The 18,176-nt window shown below is 44.8% G+C and overlaps 1 protein-coding gene across 1 annotated transcript; it reads left to right on the top strand.

The window, feature by feature from the left end:
* The first annotated feature begins 205 nt into the window (after positions 1–205).
* On the top strand, positions 206–17,687 carry OTUD3 (OTU deubiquitinase 3). Its single transcript, XM_038376373.2, has 8 exons — positions 206–435; positions 2,308–2,456; positions 3,985–4,097; positions 9,775–9,897; positions 10,707–10,832; positions 11,577–11,673; positions 12,527–12,717; positions 13,688–17,687. The coding sequence occupies exons 1-8, from the start codon at positions 206–208 to the stop codon at positions 13,862–13,864; spliced, it is 1,206 nt and encodes a 401-aa protein (XP_038232301.1). The 3' UTR covers positions 13,865–17,687.
* Positions 17,688–18,176: the final 489 nt, after the last annotated feature.

The raw sequence follows: 18,176 nt of genomic DNA on the forward strand, positions 1-18,176 counted from the left end.
GCCTTCTCAAGATGGCGGACCCCATTGACCACGGTTGGGTAAGAACCGCTCTGGCCCCTCTTGGGCGCGCTCTATGGTCCTACCAGTAGAAAGGCCGTCACGTGACGGAGGCGGGGGGAGGCCGGCCAGGGAGGCGGCTTCCGGCGCAGGCGCAGGCCGCACAGCAGCCGGTGTAGCGTTGGGGGCTTGGGGCAGTAGCCGGGTCATGTCCCGCAGGCAGGCGGCCAAGGCGCGGCCCGGCGGCGGGGGCAAGAAGGCGGAGATGGAGCGGAAGCGGGACGAGCGGGCGGCCCGCCGGGCGCTGGCCAAGGAGCGCAGGAACCGGGCCCCCCCGGAGGGCGGCGGCGGCGGCGGCGGCGCGGCCCAGGAGTTCGTTAGCTTCGGCAACCAGCTGCAGGCGCTGGGCCTCAAGCTGCGCGAGGTGCCGGGCGACGGGTGAGCGCGCGGAGGCGAGGCCACGCCCCCCTGCCGGGCACCCTCGCGCACTACGTCCGCCCTCCCTGCCGAGGCCGCCCCCCCCCGCGGCGCCACGCCCCCTACCCGGGCACCCAGCTGTGCCCCCCTGCGCTGGGCACACTGCCCTGGGGTGCAGTCCAGGCCTTCGGCTCCTGCTGTCCTGGGCACACAGCCCTTGACCCAGGTACCAGCCCCCCAACCATCCCTGGGCAGCCGGACCCAACCCTCCAGCTCCTCTGCACCCCACACACGAGCGCTGGCTTCCCTGATCCAGCTGCACAGCACTCGTGCGGCCCACGTGCCTCAACACGGACCTCGCTTTCAGAGGGGTAGCCGTGTTAGTCTGAATTAGCAAAAACAACGAGGAGACCTTGTGGCACCTTAGGGAGTAACAGATTTATTTGGGCATAAGTTTGCATCTGATTAAATCGGTTTTAGCCCCCGAAAGCTTATGCCCAAATAAATGTGTTAGTCTCTAAGGTGCCACAAGGACTCTGCCTTGTTTTAACATGAACCTAGTGGTTCACGTACTCTCCAAAAAACAATACTGAAAATTATTTGGACTTGCTTCAATTTTGCAGCCTTGTAGGAAGTGTTAATGCAGCACATATAGGGGCTGAGGATTGAGTGAGGGTGCGTGGAGGCTGCCTTGTAGAACTACGGGGTAGTATTCTATCCACTTGATTACAAGAGGAGAAGACAGTATTGCAACTGTGAAATTGGCAAGAATCTTATCAATTTCACTTTACTGTTTTTTTTAGAAAACTTTGAGCTGCAGCAGAGGCAAGGAATGGAGTTGATTGAAAGGGGAGAGACCCCCCCCCCCCAAATCCAAGCTGAGGCAGAGGTACAAGCGTGGAGACACGCCAAAAATCAAAAGCACTGGGGTAGAGGTTGGGGGAGCGTGTATTCCTTCTAGCATCTATAGGAGTCCTTTGTCTGGGGAGGGTAGCCTTCAAATTTATCAGGTTTTTATTGGGTAAAGGCAGATCTGGAAGATGGAGGCCCCTGAACCAGGATCCCAGGACATCACAGTGTTGGGATCTCAGTCCCATTTTCTGTTCCAGCAGCTGGAGATTAGGTTCTCAGTGGTGGACTGACCCTCAGATTTTGTATTGGCCTGTGCCTGTTGGGTGTCTCATTAACTTTTTAATCTGATATGTTCCCATGAGTCTTGTTACCTGTATTTTGAACAGCAGTTGAATGCTCTCTCACCTGATAAATAGTCCAGTTTTTATAACTTATACATATATATGCTAAAGACACAATGTCACTGTATATACTTGATTGAGGAGGGCAGGTTGAATGACCCAACCCCTTAAAGAGATTATCACGTTAGAGAACATTCCAATTCTTTAAAATATACCTATAGTTAACCCTTCAGTTAGGGGATGACTACTGCATTAAGGGATAACAAAATAGTTGACTGTGTGGAAAGTGTCGCTATTCAATAACTTGCTCTTTGTAGCATCCCATCTTTTGTCTTGGCTGGGATTTTTGAAGCAATTTAAAAGGAATTAGGTGCCCAAATTCCCCTGATTTCAAGGACAGATGGCCCATGAGTCAAGTGGTTTTCTGTCTTGTTCTTAGCAGATAAGTGTCTATTTCACTAAAAGCAGTACCCTCTTGCTACTAGTAGGTAAACACTTACAGTTTCAGTAGAGATGCTGAGTAAACAAGGAGGTTGTGCTCATCTCACTACAGGCATGACGTGCAGGGAAGCTTACTTTCCTGCTGCCATGACTGCACTGTCCCTATATGTAAATCACAGACTTCAGCATTAATCAGGTACCTTTCACCAATGTTAAATACATGGCAAACAGACTTATTTGAAGTGTTGTCTTTCTACAGCAACTGTTTGTTCCGGGCCCTTGGTGACCAGTTTGAGGGGCACTCCAGAAACCACCTCAAATACCGCCAGGAAACAGTGGATTACATGATAAAGCAGAGGGAGGATTTTGAACCTTTTGTGGAGGATGATGTTCCCTTTGAGAGACATGGTATGGAAACTGTGGGATCCAGGCAGAAGGAATTATTGTGTAATTAATCCCCTAGCCAAACCTCTCACCCTTCCATTTTCCCAGCCCAAAGCTACCTTAGAGTAGGTATTCATTCTTCAGATGCAATTTGTAGACATTCAAGAGTTTTCCACTAACAAGGCTTTAGGGGAGGGTGGGAGGCCGGCCAGGAAGGCGAGCTGCTAACTCGTCTTGGTATGTGCACAAATATGGGAGCAGTTTTGAGAGGCAAAGAAGCCTAAGGGTATATCTACACTGTAGCACTGAGGTGCAATTCCCAGGTCGGGTAAATGTATGTGTGGCTGCAGTGGCCTGGGTGGTGGCTCAGGTTAGCTGTCCACATATGTATCTAGGATCTTGGACTGGGTTGTACTCAGGCAGCTAGCCCAAGCCACTGCCTGTGCTTTCATTGCCACACTGCTATTTTTAAGGTGCTTGCTTGATCAGAGCTAGCACACGTATGTCTACCCGAGTTGGGAATTGCACCATGCAGCTGCAATGTAGACCCACTGTAAGTGAGTTAGGTGCCTAGCTCCCATTGAATTTCAATGAGTGAGTGCCCAACTCTTTGGGTTCCTTTGAAAATCTCACCCTAAACTGCTTGGTTTTAGTATGACTTCAGATTAAGTGGAAGCCTTGCCGTATAACATTATATAATGCTAATTCTACATAAGAGCAAAAACAGATCCTTATTTAGACTTTGCTATAAGAGCCTGGAGAAACCACTAAGTAAGGGCTTGCCTACACTACTGCGCGGGGCCGATCTAAGATACACAACTTCAGCTACGTGAATAGCATAGTTGAAGTCGACGTACTTAGATCTACGTACCGCGGTGTCTTCACTGTGGTAAGTCAACAGCTGATGCTCTCCTGTCAACTGCGCTTGTGCATCTCATTCTGGTGGAATCATAGAATCATAGAATATCAGGGTTGGAAGGGACCTCAGGAGATCATCTAGTCCAACCCCCTGCTCAAAGCAGGACCAATCCCCAATTTTTGCCCCAGATCCCTAAATGGCCCCCTCAAGGATTGAACTCACAACCCTGGGTTTAGCAAGCCATTGCTCAAACCACTGAGCTATCCCTCCCCCCTCTGGAGTACCAGAGTCAATGGGAGAGCGCTCAGTGGTTGATTTATTGCGTCTAAATCGACCCCTGCTGGATCGATCGCTGCCCACTGATCTAGCGAGTTGTGTAGACAAGCCTTAACACACAGGTGATACAGGACGTGGTTTTAGTGACTCAGTACATGACATGCTTCTTTCTGAGTTACTGCTGAGCTGACAACCTAACAAGTGTTAGGGGAGACTGTTGTGGTAGAAGCCTTTTCTATGGTGATTAAAGACCTCCTGATCTTTGTTATGGCCAAATTCCAACATGAATAATCACATTTGTCTGGCAGGCTTGTTGCTGAGGTGTGGTTCTCTTTAGCCACCAGTGTTTCTTTAGGTGTCAAATTCAAATCTCTAACCTTTTCTGCATCCATTTTGAATTTTTTTTTTTTTTTTTAGTTGCCAATTTGGCGAAGCCTGGTACATTTGCTGGCAATGATGCTATTGTGGCATTTGCAAGGAACAATCAAATGAATGTGGTTATTCATCAGCTCAATGCCCCTCTGTGGCAGGTAAGAATCAACACTGAACTTTCCTACCTTGGCCTGGCTTCATGTTGACTAATACAGATGGTGTTAAATTTGCTGATGTTTTTTTCAAATTACTCTTGGCTGGGTTTTGGAACGATAGAGTGGCTCTTTGCTTCCCTCCTGCAAAGTTTCTCCCAAACATAAGCAAGGAGGAGCAGGATAAAACACTCTAATTTTGGCTAATAAATAGCTATTGAACATCTGAAACTTAAGCATGTCAGGCCAGATCGTCTTATGTAAACTGACATCTTCATGGAGTGAGACATCACCTGAGGATTAGGCGTATGTGTAGAATGTGTTTTGATATTAGATTGAGTTAAGATTGGGGAAAGTTCTTGGTGCTGACATGCTTTAGGAGTTAGAAAATAAGTGCGGTAAGGCTGTCAACCTAATATACGAGTTGGTGTTGTGGTGGGGCCCTTTGTCTGTTATGTGTGAAGCTCCATTAGTTGATGTTTTGGGGAAGTGCGGACTGAGTTAGTGTTTTTTGTGGGTGACATGGAGTGGATAGAACCGTAAACTTTTTGCAGTAACTCTGCAGGCCAAATTAGCACTGGCCAAAGCAGTATTGATTTAGCTACACAGATGTAGAACTTCTGGGATGTGCAGAAATTAGTTGGGTTGATCCCCTGTGTGAATTCTCTATGTATTTCCTAAGATTTGTATCCTATTTAACTACTGCTGAACTGCTTTGAAAGCTACTGCTGCTTTACTGAAATCAATGAATTGTTAGGATGTACCATGTACTGTGTGTTTGCTAGCGGTATTTTGAACAACATTCAGGTAAATGTCACCAGTATAAGAACGTGGACTATGCAGGGACTGAGATGTTTGAGAGAGCTCTTTGTTAGCTTGTCTCAATCCTCTGTAATACAACAGCAAGCATATCTGTTTGCCAGCCTCCCAAGGGAAATGGTTAAGTCTGAGATGACAGAAGAATGAGCTATCTGTATAGATTCTCATAGTGAATGAATCCATACTGAACCTTCCCCCTCTGTATTCAGAGGAGCAGCATGTGAGCGTGCATCTTCAGTCCTGGATCATTCATCTGTGTCTGTGCTTCAGTGAGGTGGATGTAAAGGAGTAGCCCTCCTTTACAAATAGTACAACAAAATGCATAGATTAGGTCTACTGCAGAGTCAGAAGTTACAAATTGGAAGGTCTAATTGGCATTTTAAATGCACTCCAGCATGCTGTAAACTGTTGAATGGATTTCGGAAGTAGAAAAGTGTATTTAGAGTTTCGATGACCCTATATAAGTTAGGTAGCTAACCCACACATACTAAAGAAAAAGCATTCTACTACTATGCTAAATTAGCTAGTTACGAATCCAGCAAGAATAATGCTCAGCTATGGTAGAACTTCAGAGTTATGAGCTGACCAGTCAACCACACCCCTCATTTGTAACTGGAAGTACACAATCAGGTAGCAGGAGAGACCAAAAACAAAAAAATACAGTACAGTGCTGTGTTAAATGTAAAATACTAAAAAAAAAAAAAAACCAAAAAACCAGCATTGTTCTTCTGCATAATAAAGTTTCAAAGCTGTGTTAAGTCAATATTCAGTTGTAAACTTTTGAAAGAACCATAATGTTTTGTTCAGAGTTATGAACATTTCAGAGTTCTTTTCCTGAGGTGTTTGTAACTCTGAGGTTCTACTGTACTTGGCTTCTCAGAGCATGTAGAGGCAACCACTATGTAGGAGTTCATGGAGATGTAACTCAGGTTATTGTTTTGAGCTGGATGTGCAAGTTGATGTGCTCACTCTTATCAGTCTATCATGTATCACCTCCGCAATTACTGCCTGAGTGTTCCCTCATTCAATGACCATTTTCAGTGCCCTCACTACAGGGGTTGTGATGAGATTCCTTGTCTTGTGTGGCTGAATGTAGTGCTGATGAAAGGTGCTAGTTGACAGCCCTAGTGATGGAAATCCCCTACCACAGAACAAGTATATTGGGGCAGCTGTGTAGATCTCTCCCTACAACTACCTTTGTGCCTCAGAGAGATGTCTTTAAGGGAGTTTATTTTACATGCTTCACTTGAGCCCTTCAGCAATAGAACAGATGGGGTTGACTTGTAAGACATCTTAAGCACAAAGCAACCAACCTGAAAAAATCCTGGTAGAGCAAGTATTCAACGCCTCCCACTCTATTTCTCAATCATTTTTGGTCTGCTCCAAAGCCTAGTGAAGTCACTGGACATCTTTCCATTGACACCATTGGGGTTTGGATCAGCCTGCTTGATTTATTTGGAAAAAATGCTTTGAGATGCATATTACACAGAGTTACAGGGTTTGCTTTGTGCCTAATGATGCCATTGCCATTCTCCTTTGGTTTAAGGTGCTCTCATTTACAAAGTCTATTTCCAGTACAAATTAGCACACTCTCTCTTTCCTGAATAAAGGTGAGTTTTGATTACTTTCTGCGTATTGTCACATTTCCTGTAGCAAAACTCTATTTACAGCCTAAGTGCATCAGCGGGAAGCTTCCCTTTTGTTAGGTAGTTTGTTCATGTTTCCTATCAGGAAGCTCTCTTGGAACTGCAGGATATGTAGCCATTCACCCTCCTGCAAAGGAATGTAGATGTAAAGGTAGCAAAGCTTGGTCAACATGCCAGATGGCAACAAGATTAACTTAAAAATAATGGAATGTGAATAGGGAGGTAAATGAAAAGTTGTTGATTTGGTGACTTGAAGGTGAACAGTTCTTAAAAAGAAAAGGAGTACTTTGGCACCTTAGAGACTAACAAATTTATTTGAGCACAAGCTTTCGTGAGCTACAGCTCACTTGGAGGACGCTAGTTTGAGATCAAATCCTAAACAGGACAGACCTATACTTCAGCTACCGATATAGTCTAAAAGAAGAGCAGGAAAATACTGAGGCCTGGTCTACGCTACTGGGTTAGGTCGAATTTAGCCTTGTTAGGTAGATTTAAAAAGGACTGCGTCCACACAACCAACCCCGTTCTGCTGACCTAAAGGGCTCTTAAAATGGACTCCTGTACTCCTCCCCGGGGAAGGGAGTAGCATTAAAATCGACCTTGCTGGGTCAAATTTGGGGTAGTGCAGATGCAAATAGACGGTATTGGCCTCCAGGAGCTATCCTAGAGTATTCCATTGTGACTGCTCTGGACAGCACTTTGAACTCTGATGCACTAGCAAGGTACACAGGAAAAGCCCTGGGAACTTTTGAATTTCATTTCCTATTTGGTCAGCGTGACAAACTCAGCAGCACAGGTGACCATGCAGTCCCCCCAGAATCGTAGAGCATAGAATGTTTCTACGCTCCCCCTATCATCTCCATCCCTGAGGTTATCGCAGATTAGAAGGCGAAAAAACCACACCTGCGATGATGTTTTCTGAGGTCATGCAGTCCTCATGCACTGATAGGGCACAGCTTAATGCATGGAGGCATTCAGTGGCAGAGGCCAGGAAAGAATTAAGTGATCATGAAGAGCAGAGGCAGGATGCGATGCTGAGGCTAATGGGGGAGCAAATGGACATGATGAAGCGTCTGTTGGAGCTGCAGAAAAGCCAACAAGAGCACAGACTCCCGCTGCATCCACTGTATAACTGCCTATCCTCCTCCCCATGTTCCATAGCCTCCTCACCTAGATGCCCAAGAATGCCATGCAGGGGAGCCTCCGGGCACTCAGCCACTCCACTCTAGAGGATGGCCCAAGCAACAGAAGGTTGTCATTCAAACAGTTTGATTTTTGGTGTGGCTACAATAAGCCATGTGGCTTTGTCCTTCCCTCCTCCCCCACCGCACCCGGGATACCTTGTCAGTTCTTTTTTTTTTTAAATAAGAAAGTAACTATTGTTTTGAAACTATGCATTCTTTATTTCGAAGTGGGGAGGGTGGTTGGCTTACAGGGAATTAAAAATCAACAAAGAGGGCGGGTTTGCATCAAGGAGAAACAACTGTCACACCGAAGCCTGGCCAGTCATGAAACCGATTTTCAAAGCCTCTCTGATGCACAGCACGCCTTGCTGTGCTCTTCTAATCGCCCTGGTGTCTGGCTGCTCAAAATTGGATGCCAGGCGATTTGCCTCAACCTCCCACCCCGCCATAAACGTCTCCTCCTTACTCAATTATGGAGCACACAGCAAGCAGCAATAACAATGGGAATGTTGGTTGCGCTGAGGTCTGACCTAGTCAGCAAACAGCGCCAGTGAGCTTTTAAACGTCCAAAGGCACATTCTACCATCATTCTGCACTTGCTTAGCCTATAGTTGAACTGCTCCTTAGTACTGTCCAGGCTTCATGAGCCATGGGAGCAAGGGGTAGGTGCGACCGCATGGTGCTACCAGCGGTGAGAGCAGCCTGAGGCAGGAGCCTCCAGCTTGCATGATATTCCAGGCAGGACTGAATCTCCACAAGATGAAACTTAAAGAAGAGAATGACCTGGAATCTCTGGCTCCCATTTGGTGCTCTAAGAGGAGGATAGCCACGTCTGTCCAGGCGCCCCGATAGACCTCACCAAGGTCTGCCAGGAGCACCCAGGAGATGTACGATGGCTATCAGTCCTACTGCACTGTCTGCCGCGAAGACAAGGAGTTGCTGCTGTGTAGCAATGCAGTATTGTGTCTGCCAGCAGCACCCAGGAGATGAACGGTGAGCTGAGCAGGCTCCATGCTTGCTGTGGTATGGCGTCTGCATGGGTAACCCAGGAAAAAGGCGTGAAACGATTGTCTGCCATTGCTCTCACGGAGAGAGGGTGGGGGGGGCCTGACACATGTACCCAAAATTACCCGTGACAATGTTTTTGCCCCATCAGGCACTGGGAGCTTAACCCAGAATTCCAATGGGCAGCGGAGACTGCGGGAACTGTGGGATAGCTACCCACAGTGCACCGCTCTAAGTCGATGCTAGCCACGGTAGTGAGGATGCATTTCACCGACTTAATGCGCTTAGTCGGGACATATGCAATCGACTGTATAATCAGTTTCTAAAAATACTTCTCTAAAATTGACCTAATTTTGTAGTGTAGACATCTCCATGTTTCTGAAAGCAACTAAGGGTGAGTGAGCATTCTTTGTGCTGCTTTGGGCATTGGTCATCTGGTTTGGCAAGCAAGTAAAGGAGGAGCTGACATATAAATATTTGGTTATGAAAATGGATCTAATTCTCGGCATTCCATTTCAGAGTTGGGATCTTAAATTTTTTTACATAAAGATATTTAAGTAACTTAAAATATCAGGGTGCCTACCTATACTTGGAGCTGAAGTTATTCTAGCAGCTGTTACATCCCTAGAAGCAGCTAATTCCCAGGCTAGATGTCTTTTCTATAAATATTGCGAAGCTTTGGCTGGCACAAATAAAAACTTCCATTTTCTTTAATGTTTTCTAGGCCTGCTGTAGTATTAGAGCAAAAATTGACCAGCACTGCATTTCTAAAGTCATAAGAATCAAGCAGCTGATGTGGCTTCCTAGTACTAGAGCTTGCATATTATGGATATTATTTTAGGTACATCTGGACTACTGCCTAAATGTTCCTTAGTTAAAAGGTCTTATCTAGGTAGTTTCCTAGGTCAATGTTTTGTATTGGTCTTGAGTATTGCTTTGGGGGAGGGGAAAAAAAAAAAATCAAATGCTCTTCAGAATGTAAAGTTGATTCAAATCCAAGGCCTCTTTGGGAATCTCCATCTTCCTCAGATTCGAGGCACGGATAAAAGCAACGCAAGGGAACTGCACATCGCCTATCGATATGGAGAGCACTATGATAGCGTGCGGAGAATAAATGACAACTCTGAAGCCCCTGCACATCTTCAAACAGAGGTTGGTGATGACAGAACGACCTCCTCTGGTCTGGTGTGGGCATCAAACTAGAGTCTGGGTCTTCGGTATCTACCTGCTCGATTTGATTGACTATGTCAGAAGTGATTGTCTTCGATGGTGTGCGCATGCATGCGGCACCCTCTCATTGACAGTGTTGGTGTTGAGCACTGGGGTGTAAAAAAATGTCCCTCGTTGTTACAGTTGGTGATGTCCACTTAGCAGGCTGTTGGAGAAAGTTTCTACGTTTACAGGACTGGAATTCTACTGAATTCTAGTCCTGGCTCTGATCAGTGCAGAGTGCCCAAATGTCCTTTAATCATGTAAGCACGTGATGCGCATGCATTTCCAATGTAAAAAAACCAGGCGGGGAGTTGAAGGTGAAACAGCCTCACCCTAGAGCCATCTCTGTCCCTCATTAACTATGGAGGGTTAGAGTGAGTTGTCCCAGAGTGACTGTGCATGCAGTTTTACAACATGCACCTTCTAAATGAGGGTAAGTACTTGAAATTTTCTTTTATGAAGTCTGCTTGCTATACGTAATCCTATAGCATCAGAAGCTTTTCACCATATAATGCAAGACTCTGGCAACAGTGGAAATGACAATGGAAAATTATCCAGTTTGTGGTGGGTTTTTTTTATTTTTTAAAAATAAAGGACATTCCAGGCAAAGGTATTTAATTCTCTAGCCAAGTTCAGTGGTCAGCACTAGGTTTCCTTTTGTCATGTCTTGAAATGAGAGTATCTTCATATGCTCGGGGACCCTGATTTGACCCGTGCTGGTACTTTTCATGGTTTCCTTGTCACTGCAGATGCTGTGTAAAAATGAATCTAATAAGAGGGAGAAAATAAAGCCACAGAAGGCAGAATCTGAAGAGGAGTTAGAGGATGAAGTGGAAGATGCTGTACAAAAAGTCTGTAATGCAACTGGGTGTTCGGTCAGTATTTTGTCTAATCTTCGTTTCTGAGTGATGAACGCAATGGAGGGCGCTTCTTATTACATCAAAGTTGACCTGCAAATGGGTCATGGGCTGGTGCTGCTGAGCAGTTTCAGCACCAGAGCTGCAAGTCGCTGGGCAGGACTTTCAAGGGACACGCGTCATGCTACCCATATATTAGCTACAGGTGAAGTATTTCAGGAATGACCGGATTTTTTTGGGGGGGTATTCAGCTTGAGGCCCCTTGAAGGTGCCAGATTTTCAGAGAGTGTTGAGAACCCATTTGCTGAAGTTTAGACCCTTAAGGTATTGTAAAGTGGGCACCCAAAATCCCTAGTCACTTTGGCCATAGTTGTTAAATAGCTGTAATTAATAGCCGCACTGTCCCTGTAGATTATCTGTATTGTAGTAGTTCCTAGGGGCAGACCAAGAATTGGGCTCCGTAGTGCTGGGGTACATACAGACGGAACGGACTCTCCAGTAGTCTGACGTGCTTAGATCATGCGGGTTATACCTTAGCACATTAGCACTCGTCTGCTTGACTGTGCAGTCAGTTTTTGGATTCGGCTGCAGCGTTTAAATCAGATTTGTCACTTACTTTGCCCTACTGAAAACTAGAAAGGTGTAAATTTATAAGAATTTCCCAAATAAGATTTGCTTTTGGCTAGAATGTGTAGATAATTGTTTAACAGGTCTGAGGGGTTCAAATCTATCCCACGTATTCATATCTCTGTTTGCGGCTAGGATGTTGATTTAATCATCCAGATTCTGGAAGTGAAGAACTATGATATTGACTCTACGATATTTGGCATTCTCCAAGTGAATGAAGTGAAAAGAATCTGTAAGTAAATGGAGGATTTTTTAAATACTCTTGAGTTTCTGAAAAATGCTGGCAGGAGGGCACTGGAGACAAAGGTGTTCTCCTTATCCACATGACAGGCATAGCACTGACAGTAGCAGTGCAAGCTTCTCCTGGGATGTCCCACCAGGGTACCTCAGCCCCAGTTTAAAAGGATCACCTGTGAGGGGAGAAGATTAAACTTCTACTCTGATCAATGCTTGGTGACTCAGCTGAGGCTTCCAGTGTAGGGCCATCTATGAAGCTGGTTTCAATGACTATGCTAGGAACTTGAGTGAGCCCACCAACTGATTTAATCCAGGACACCGAGCAGCTAGTCCCAACCAACCTGCGCTGGGTTTGTGCTGATGACATAACATTTACAAGGATCCACTTCAGATTACTGATGCTATTCACTCCCTCAGATAAATGGATTTTCAGTGTTTACTAATTGATCTCATTGATTCTAATCCATTCTAAACCTGCTATTGCACTCAGGCCTCTGGTGTCCATTCACCTGGGACTTTTAGGTCCTGAAGATATTTTCACCACAAAGTTAAATAAAAGCATGCTACTAAAAGGCAACAAGGTTCAAGTATGTATATATATATATATATATTATATATGGTCCTCTTTTGAGCCATGCATTGGGTGTGAAATTTGAGGGTTCCAAAAAAAAATAATGTGTGGGCTCCATAAATTGGTTACCATGAGCAGCCTCGTAACTAGCTAAGTGATTTAAGCAGTATATGCCACCCCCTTAAATTAAAGCCTTGCAGAAAGCCCACTGGGAACCCAGTGACACTAACCAAGAGATGGATTATATCAGTGTCTGAGTGAAATCTTCCCTTGATAGATTCTGAAGAGGAATGCGAGACCCAGGCCAAGAGTCAGAAGTCACAGAGCTCAGCCTTGTGGAAGGAGAATGGAAGTGGCACCAGAATCTTTGGAAATCAGGGGTTGCATCAGGATGGAACAGAAAACAACAAGACACAGGCTAGTCCAGATGAAGAGAATCAAACCAACAAAAAACAACATTTCCCAAAGGTATCTGGAGGGCTGGGAGCAGGTCAGCTGCAGGTTCGGTGAAACTGACATTCTGGCGAACTTGATTAAGGTTTAATCCTGGAAACGTTTTGCCCATGTATACAAACTTGCTGTACCACTGCAAGAAATGCACTCCCTGAATTTGCTAGCTGTACTGCTGGGATCCGATCTGTGTCAGGCCATGCTCTTCTAACAATGGGGAACAAGAATGTTACACTAACATGTGGCCTCTTGTTTCTCAAATGAGAAGATGCTAAAGTCCTGGGAGAGTGCCTGTATGTGTACATTCAGGCCTCTGGTTTGTATCCTTGTGCTTTAATATCATCCTGTTCCTCCCTGTGCTATAGAACAGCATATTCCTCTGTCTGTTGAGCAGGGCTTATGGGTAAGGTCCTACCAAATTCACAGCCATGAAAAACGCATCACGGACCATGAAATCTGGTCTCCCTCCATGAAATCTGATCTTGTGTGCTTTTACCCTGTAACTATGCAGATTGCATGGGGGGAGACCAGTGTTTCTCAAATTTGGGGACCTGACCCAAAGGGGAGTTGCAGGGGGGGTGTCACAAGGTTATTTTAGGGGGGTTGCAATATTGCCACTCTTACTTCTGTACCGCCTTCAGAGCTGGGCAGCCAGAGAGCTGCATCTGCTGGCCGGGAGCCCAGTTCTGAAGGCAGAGCTGCTGCTGTCCGGCCGCCCAGCTCTGAAGGCAGCAGTGCAGAAGTAAGGGTAGTAATACCACAACCCCCTCTACAATAACCTTGTGACCTCCCCCTCCCCAACTCCTTTTTGGGTCAGGACCCCTACAATTACAACACTCTGAAATTTCAGATTTAAATAGCTGAAATCATGAAACTTATGATTTTAAAAATCCTAAGTCTGTGAAATTGACCAAAATGGACTATGAATTTGGTAGGGCCCTACCTATGGGTGTTTTGAAAGTGTGTTTAGTGTTGGACTCTTTTTAAGGTATGCATTAAACAAAGGAAGGAGCAGCAGCGGCTAGAGAAGAAGAAGCGGCAAGAAGAAAGGCACCGGCAGAAAGTCCTGCCCAACAGGAGTAACAATGCAGATAATAACAGGAGTGAGACAGACTCGGATACGCAAGTCACCCTGGTGAAGACCCTTGCAGCTCTGAACATATGACTGATAGTATTGTGGGTTCTTTGATGGAATACGTGAATGGCAAATAAGACTGATCAGGAAGGGCACTGAGCTTTCAGACAAAGCCATCTTCAAAGCAGATTCCCCAGCACCCCTCTATTTTTAAACAACGTTTCCGTGGGTTTCTCTTAGCATATGCCGAGTTGTCTTTGGTTCTCCAGCTGTGGGAAGAACAACTCTTCAATAACACTAAAGAGCATCAGCCAAGCTTGTGAGGGATGGGCAATCAAGGTTAAGCAAAGTGAAAGTCAGCACTTGTTTTTACTATTCCTGAGACAGAGTCTATTCAACCTTGATCCATCACCCAACACAACTTGTGTGAATTTTGCTTGGAGATCTCACAATATTACTTAAGTTAACTCTGACTACATTTTACAAAGCTCAAGTATGGAAGAGCTGTGATTTTAAATTACTGTGCAGGAACACTTCAATTGCTCCCAACTCAGGAACTTTTCTTTCTCTAATTAAAATAGATTGGGACAAAATTCCCAAATCCCTTTCAAAGCTAATCGGCCAAATGCTATACCAGACACGTTAGATTTCTTTTCCTCCCCACTTGTAACTTGATAGCAAGTTATAGTCCAGATGGAGCTGCTCTTGTTGCACTAAGCCAGATGCTAAATGCTGCTAACTATTAGAGGAGATGGGGGATGGTTGGGTCTGTGCTTGTTTTTTTGCACAGAGAGGGTGAACTCTTAAGTCTGGAGATGCTCTGATATGCTGGCAACTGAGTTCCCCTTCTGACAATGCTGCTCCAATAATAGTAGGGGGATGCCAATGTATTCCCTAGGTTGCTGAGTGGATTCACCCAATCTGGTGAGGTTTAAGATGATAATCTTTTACCATAAGCAGGTGTAAGATTTCTATTGTATAGTAACAAAGATGTGCTGGTGTTTGGACCATCCTCCACCTTGCTCCTGACTATTCAGCGCTAGAGTCCAAAAGAGGGCCAAACTCCATAGTTCTTAATTTGATGGGATGGAGCATTGGATATCACTCAAGTGTTTGGACCTGCATCAAGAGTTAAGTTTAAAAAGTGAAGGATTGCGGGGGGGGGGAACCCTTACTCAGAATAAAGTCTAAGCAGAATGTTTGACTGAGATGAGTTTTGAAAAGTGATCCTAGATGTCTTAATCATCCTACATTGGTACTAGAACATATATAGATGTGAAACATACAAATGTCCTTTTGGCTTAATTGCCAAATCTCTTAGAGGTTCTTGGTTTCCTCTTACTGTATATTAGTAACATTTGAAGCACTAGAAGAAATGGTGCTCTATTTGGTATGCCAGCAATATTAAAGGTTGCAGTAGAAAAGTAAAACTGAACTCTGACCTTAGAATTTAAAAAGCCGCTTGGTGGTAGTGAATATAATAAAAAAGTAGCCCTTCTGCTTAGAGATGAGACGCTGCATCTAACCGGTCAAGAGGTACATTACTGGCAGATCAATCCAAGTTTTGGAAGTCTTTGTTCCAACTAGGCTACAGACTCCAGAGGTGATTACGAACACCTAGCAACTTTGTACTTTGCTGCTCCAATTGCTAGTGAGATGGGGGCCCCAGAGGGGTGGGGAGGTGAAGCTAAAAAGTGAATCTGACAAAGGGCACGTCACTTAACCAGCAGCAAATAAAAGGTATTTACAGCAGTGGGGAAAATGCTTTAGCAAGGTTGTATCTACAGGTCACTAAGAGGTTGCCTCCTTGCTTAGCCCCACTATGTTTTGATATAGGGAGGAGAGCCTGCTTCTGTAAGTGACTAGACAAATGTCGGAGCTGAAGTGACAATGCTGGTTTGTCAGCTGTATAACTAGGATTTGGATTCTTGATATTCTTTGTGAATCATGTAGCTTTTTCTTGAGTCAGAGCTGATTAGAGGATTGTTTGTCCATCCGATTCTGGAGTAGTAGGGAGAAAGTTGTTTGGAAAGAAAATATAGCTTCTACCATAAGCACAGAAGCTGCCTCCATCATTGACCCTGCAATTCCAACCTTGTTCTTGAGGAGATTCACTGGGCTGGCTTTTTCATGCAGTGCTACCAGATCTTTAGTGGGAGGGGAAGAGTGATCATACATTCAGATACTTAACTATGGTACCTGAAATGGAATATGCAATAGAAAATGCTTTCGTTTGTAAGTGTAAACAAATTAAACAAGCTCTTATTGCACTGAGCTGATTGTCTTGTTAAAGCACTCAACTTCACTCCAGCAAGCTGTGCCAAGAAATCTAGCCTATAGTAGTTGAGGATCCCAAACTCTCCTGCCCTCTGTGGTACAGACTCTCGGGCTGGCTGATGGAAATTCTCCTGCCTTTAAAATCTAGAACATCTCTGACAGAGGGAGTTCCCTGTACTTTGTTCCTCCAGGAACTTCCTTTCCTGCCTGTTGTCTAAACGAGATTTGGCAGTTGTCCTCTAGATGGCAGGCTGCGAATAGCCTTTACAGGGAGAAGATCATCAGGAAAATGAGCAGAGGATGAATCCGATTCATTCCCTTACAGCTTTTATTGTCGAGCTCTTTGGTATGGAGCTAACTGCTACATGGCATTGGGTGTCTTTGCAGTGGGGTGATGAGCTCAGCTATTTTTTCCCTTGCCATTTTACATTAGGGTCAGTTCCCACCCATATAGCAGACACCATCTCCATCCCAAGAAGCCTGCTGCTTGAGAATCCTTTGGTTTTATCAAGGTGGCTACTTAGTACAAAACACATTGGGCTTAATTCTAGATGGGAACTTAAATAGCTCAGTATAGGCAGTAGTATATGGAGACTTCAAACTCTAGATCTCTCTGGCTGCAGATACAGTTTTACCAATGGTAGTTTAGTGGCCTACGTGAAATGAATACGTTTTGAGTCCTGCTAGAAAGATACTTTGATTCCTTTGAAGTCTGAGAGGTGCTCCTTCAAGAGAAGTTTAGCAAACATTGTCAGAAGCTTTTACTGCTGCTGCTGCTCCTTGTGATATACCTATTTGGATAGAGGGTTAGCTCAGCAGGTGGAAACTTGCATAACTCCACTGACTTTGATGGAGTTAAATTGGTAATGTAAACCAAGCCGATGTCTGTATAACTGTTGCTAGTTATACTGACGTAACCCCCACTGTAGACTATGCTATGGGCTTCTCCCATCAACATAGCTACTGCCTCTTGGGGAGGTGGAGTACCTATGCCAATGGGGAAACTATCTTCATTATGCACTACAGCACTAAGCGTGGACAAGCAATTATTGCCAAACTATGCAGGTTGAGCATGTGGTCAATTATTCTTTAATGCTACTAATCCAATACCTTCCTCCAGTAAATGTAAAGAGAAAATACCCCCATAGCAGTTAAATGGCATTGAAAATAAAACGCTTGGCTGGAGGTTGCCCATGGTAACAAAAGCAGGCTTGGGTTTGAGTAAGTGGCAGGGAGGCTTCCCCTATCTTTAACTGTGCATTAATTCTAGTTCCTTTCTGGCGATACCTTAAACCTCCCTGGAGGGCGTTCAGTCCATCTGATGACTTACCAATGGTCTTACCTCATCTGCAGTGCCTGACTATTCGAAAAGTCACATGACCTGTAGCATTTGCTTCCATAGTAATGCTCCAGATGTCCCTAATTTCCCTTGGATTCTGTTGAAACTGAGTAGGGCTCTTCTCTTCCTTCCTACTTCAGAGCGCTCTGTGGGGCTTCTGCCCCGTCAAACCAAAATGTCTGTCTCTTAATTTAATACTTGGTGCAATAGAAGCTGCAAAGACGTGCCATGAACTAGGAGAATAGATTTTTGTATATTGCTCGTACAGATTAAAGGCAAAATTCAGATTACTAAAAACTGTCTTACTTCATTTTGTTGAGTAAGAATGTAGTTGCCAACACACCCAAGCAATCTGGTTCTTATCTGGTCCCCATTACTGTAGTGTGGGAGTGTTTCAGTGTTCAATGTATTTATCCTCAACACCCAGTGTGGTAGGGCAATGGGATCTCCATTTTATAGAGGAGGAACAGCGGCCCAGACATGGTATGTGACCAGCCCAATGTGAGGCAAGCATGAACTGTGCAGCACCAACTCTATTCAGGAGCTGGTTAGCTCCATTTTGCCACCACTTTACACAATGGTATTGTGCTGTGAAGACGGCCAAATTAACAACCCTTCAGCAGAAAAGCTAAAGCAGGGCACTGATTGCATACACTTTCCCATAGTGACTTAGTTCTAGTGTTACCACATTTGTGGTTTAAACTACCCTCTAAATTCTAGGTGGTTTAAAAATTCTAAGCATTTCTAGGTGCTAATCTTAAACCAAGTTACTCTTACACTGTAGAT

Source organism: Dermochelys coriacea, chromosome 18 (assembly GCF_009764565.3).
Source record: "Dermochelys coriacea isolate rDerCor1 chromosome 18, rDerCor1.pri.v4, whole genome shotgun sequence".
Taxonomy (NCBI): domain Eukaryota; kingdom Metazoa; phylum Chordata; order Testudines; family Dermochelyidae; genus Dermochelys; species Dermochelys coriacea.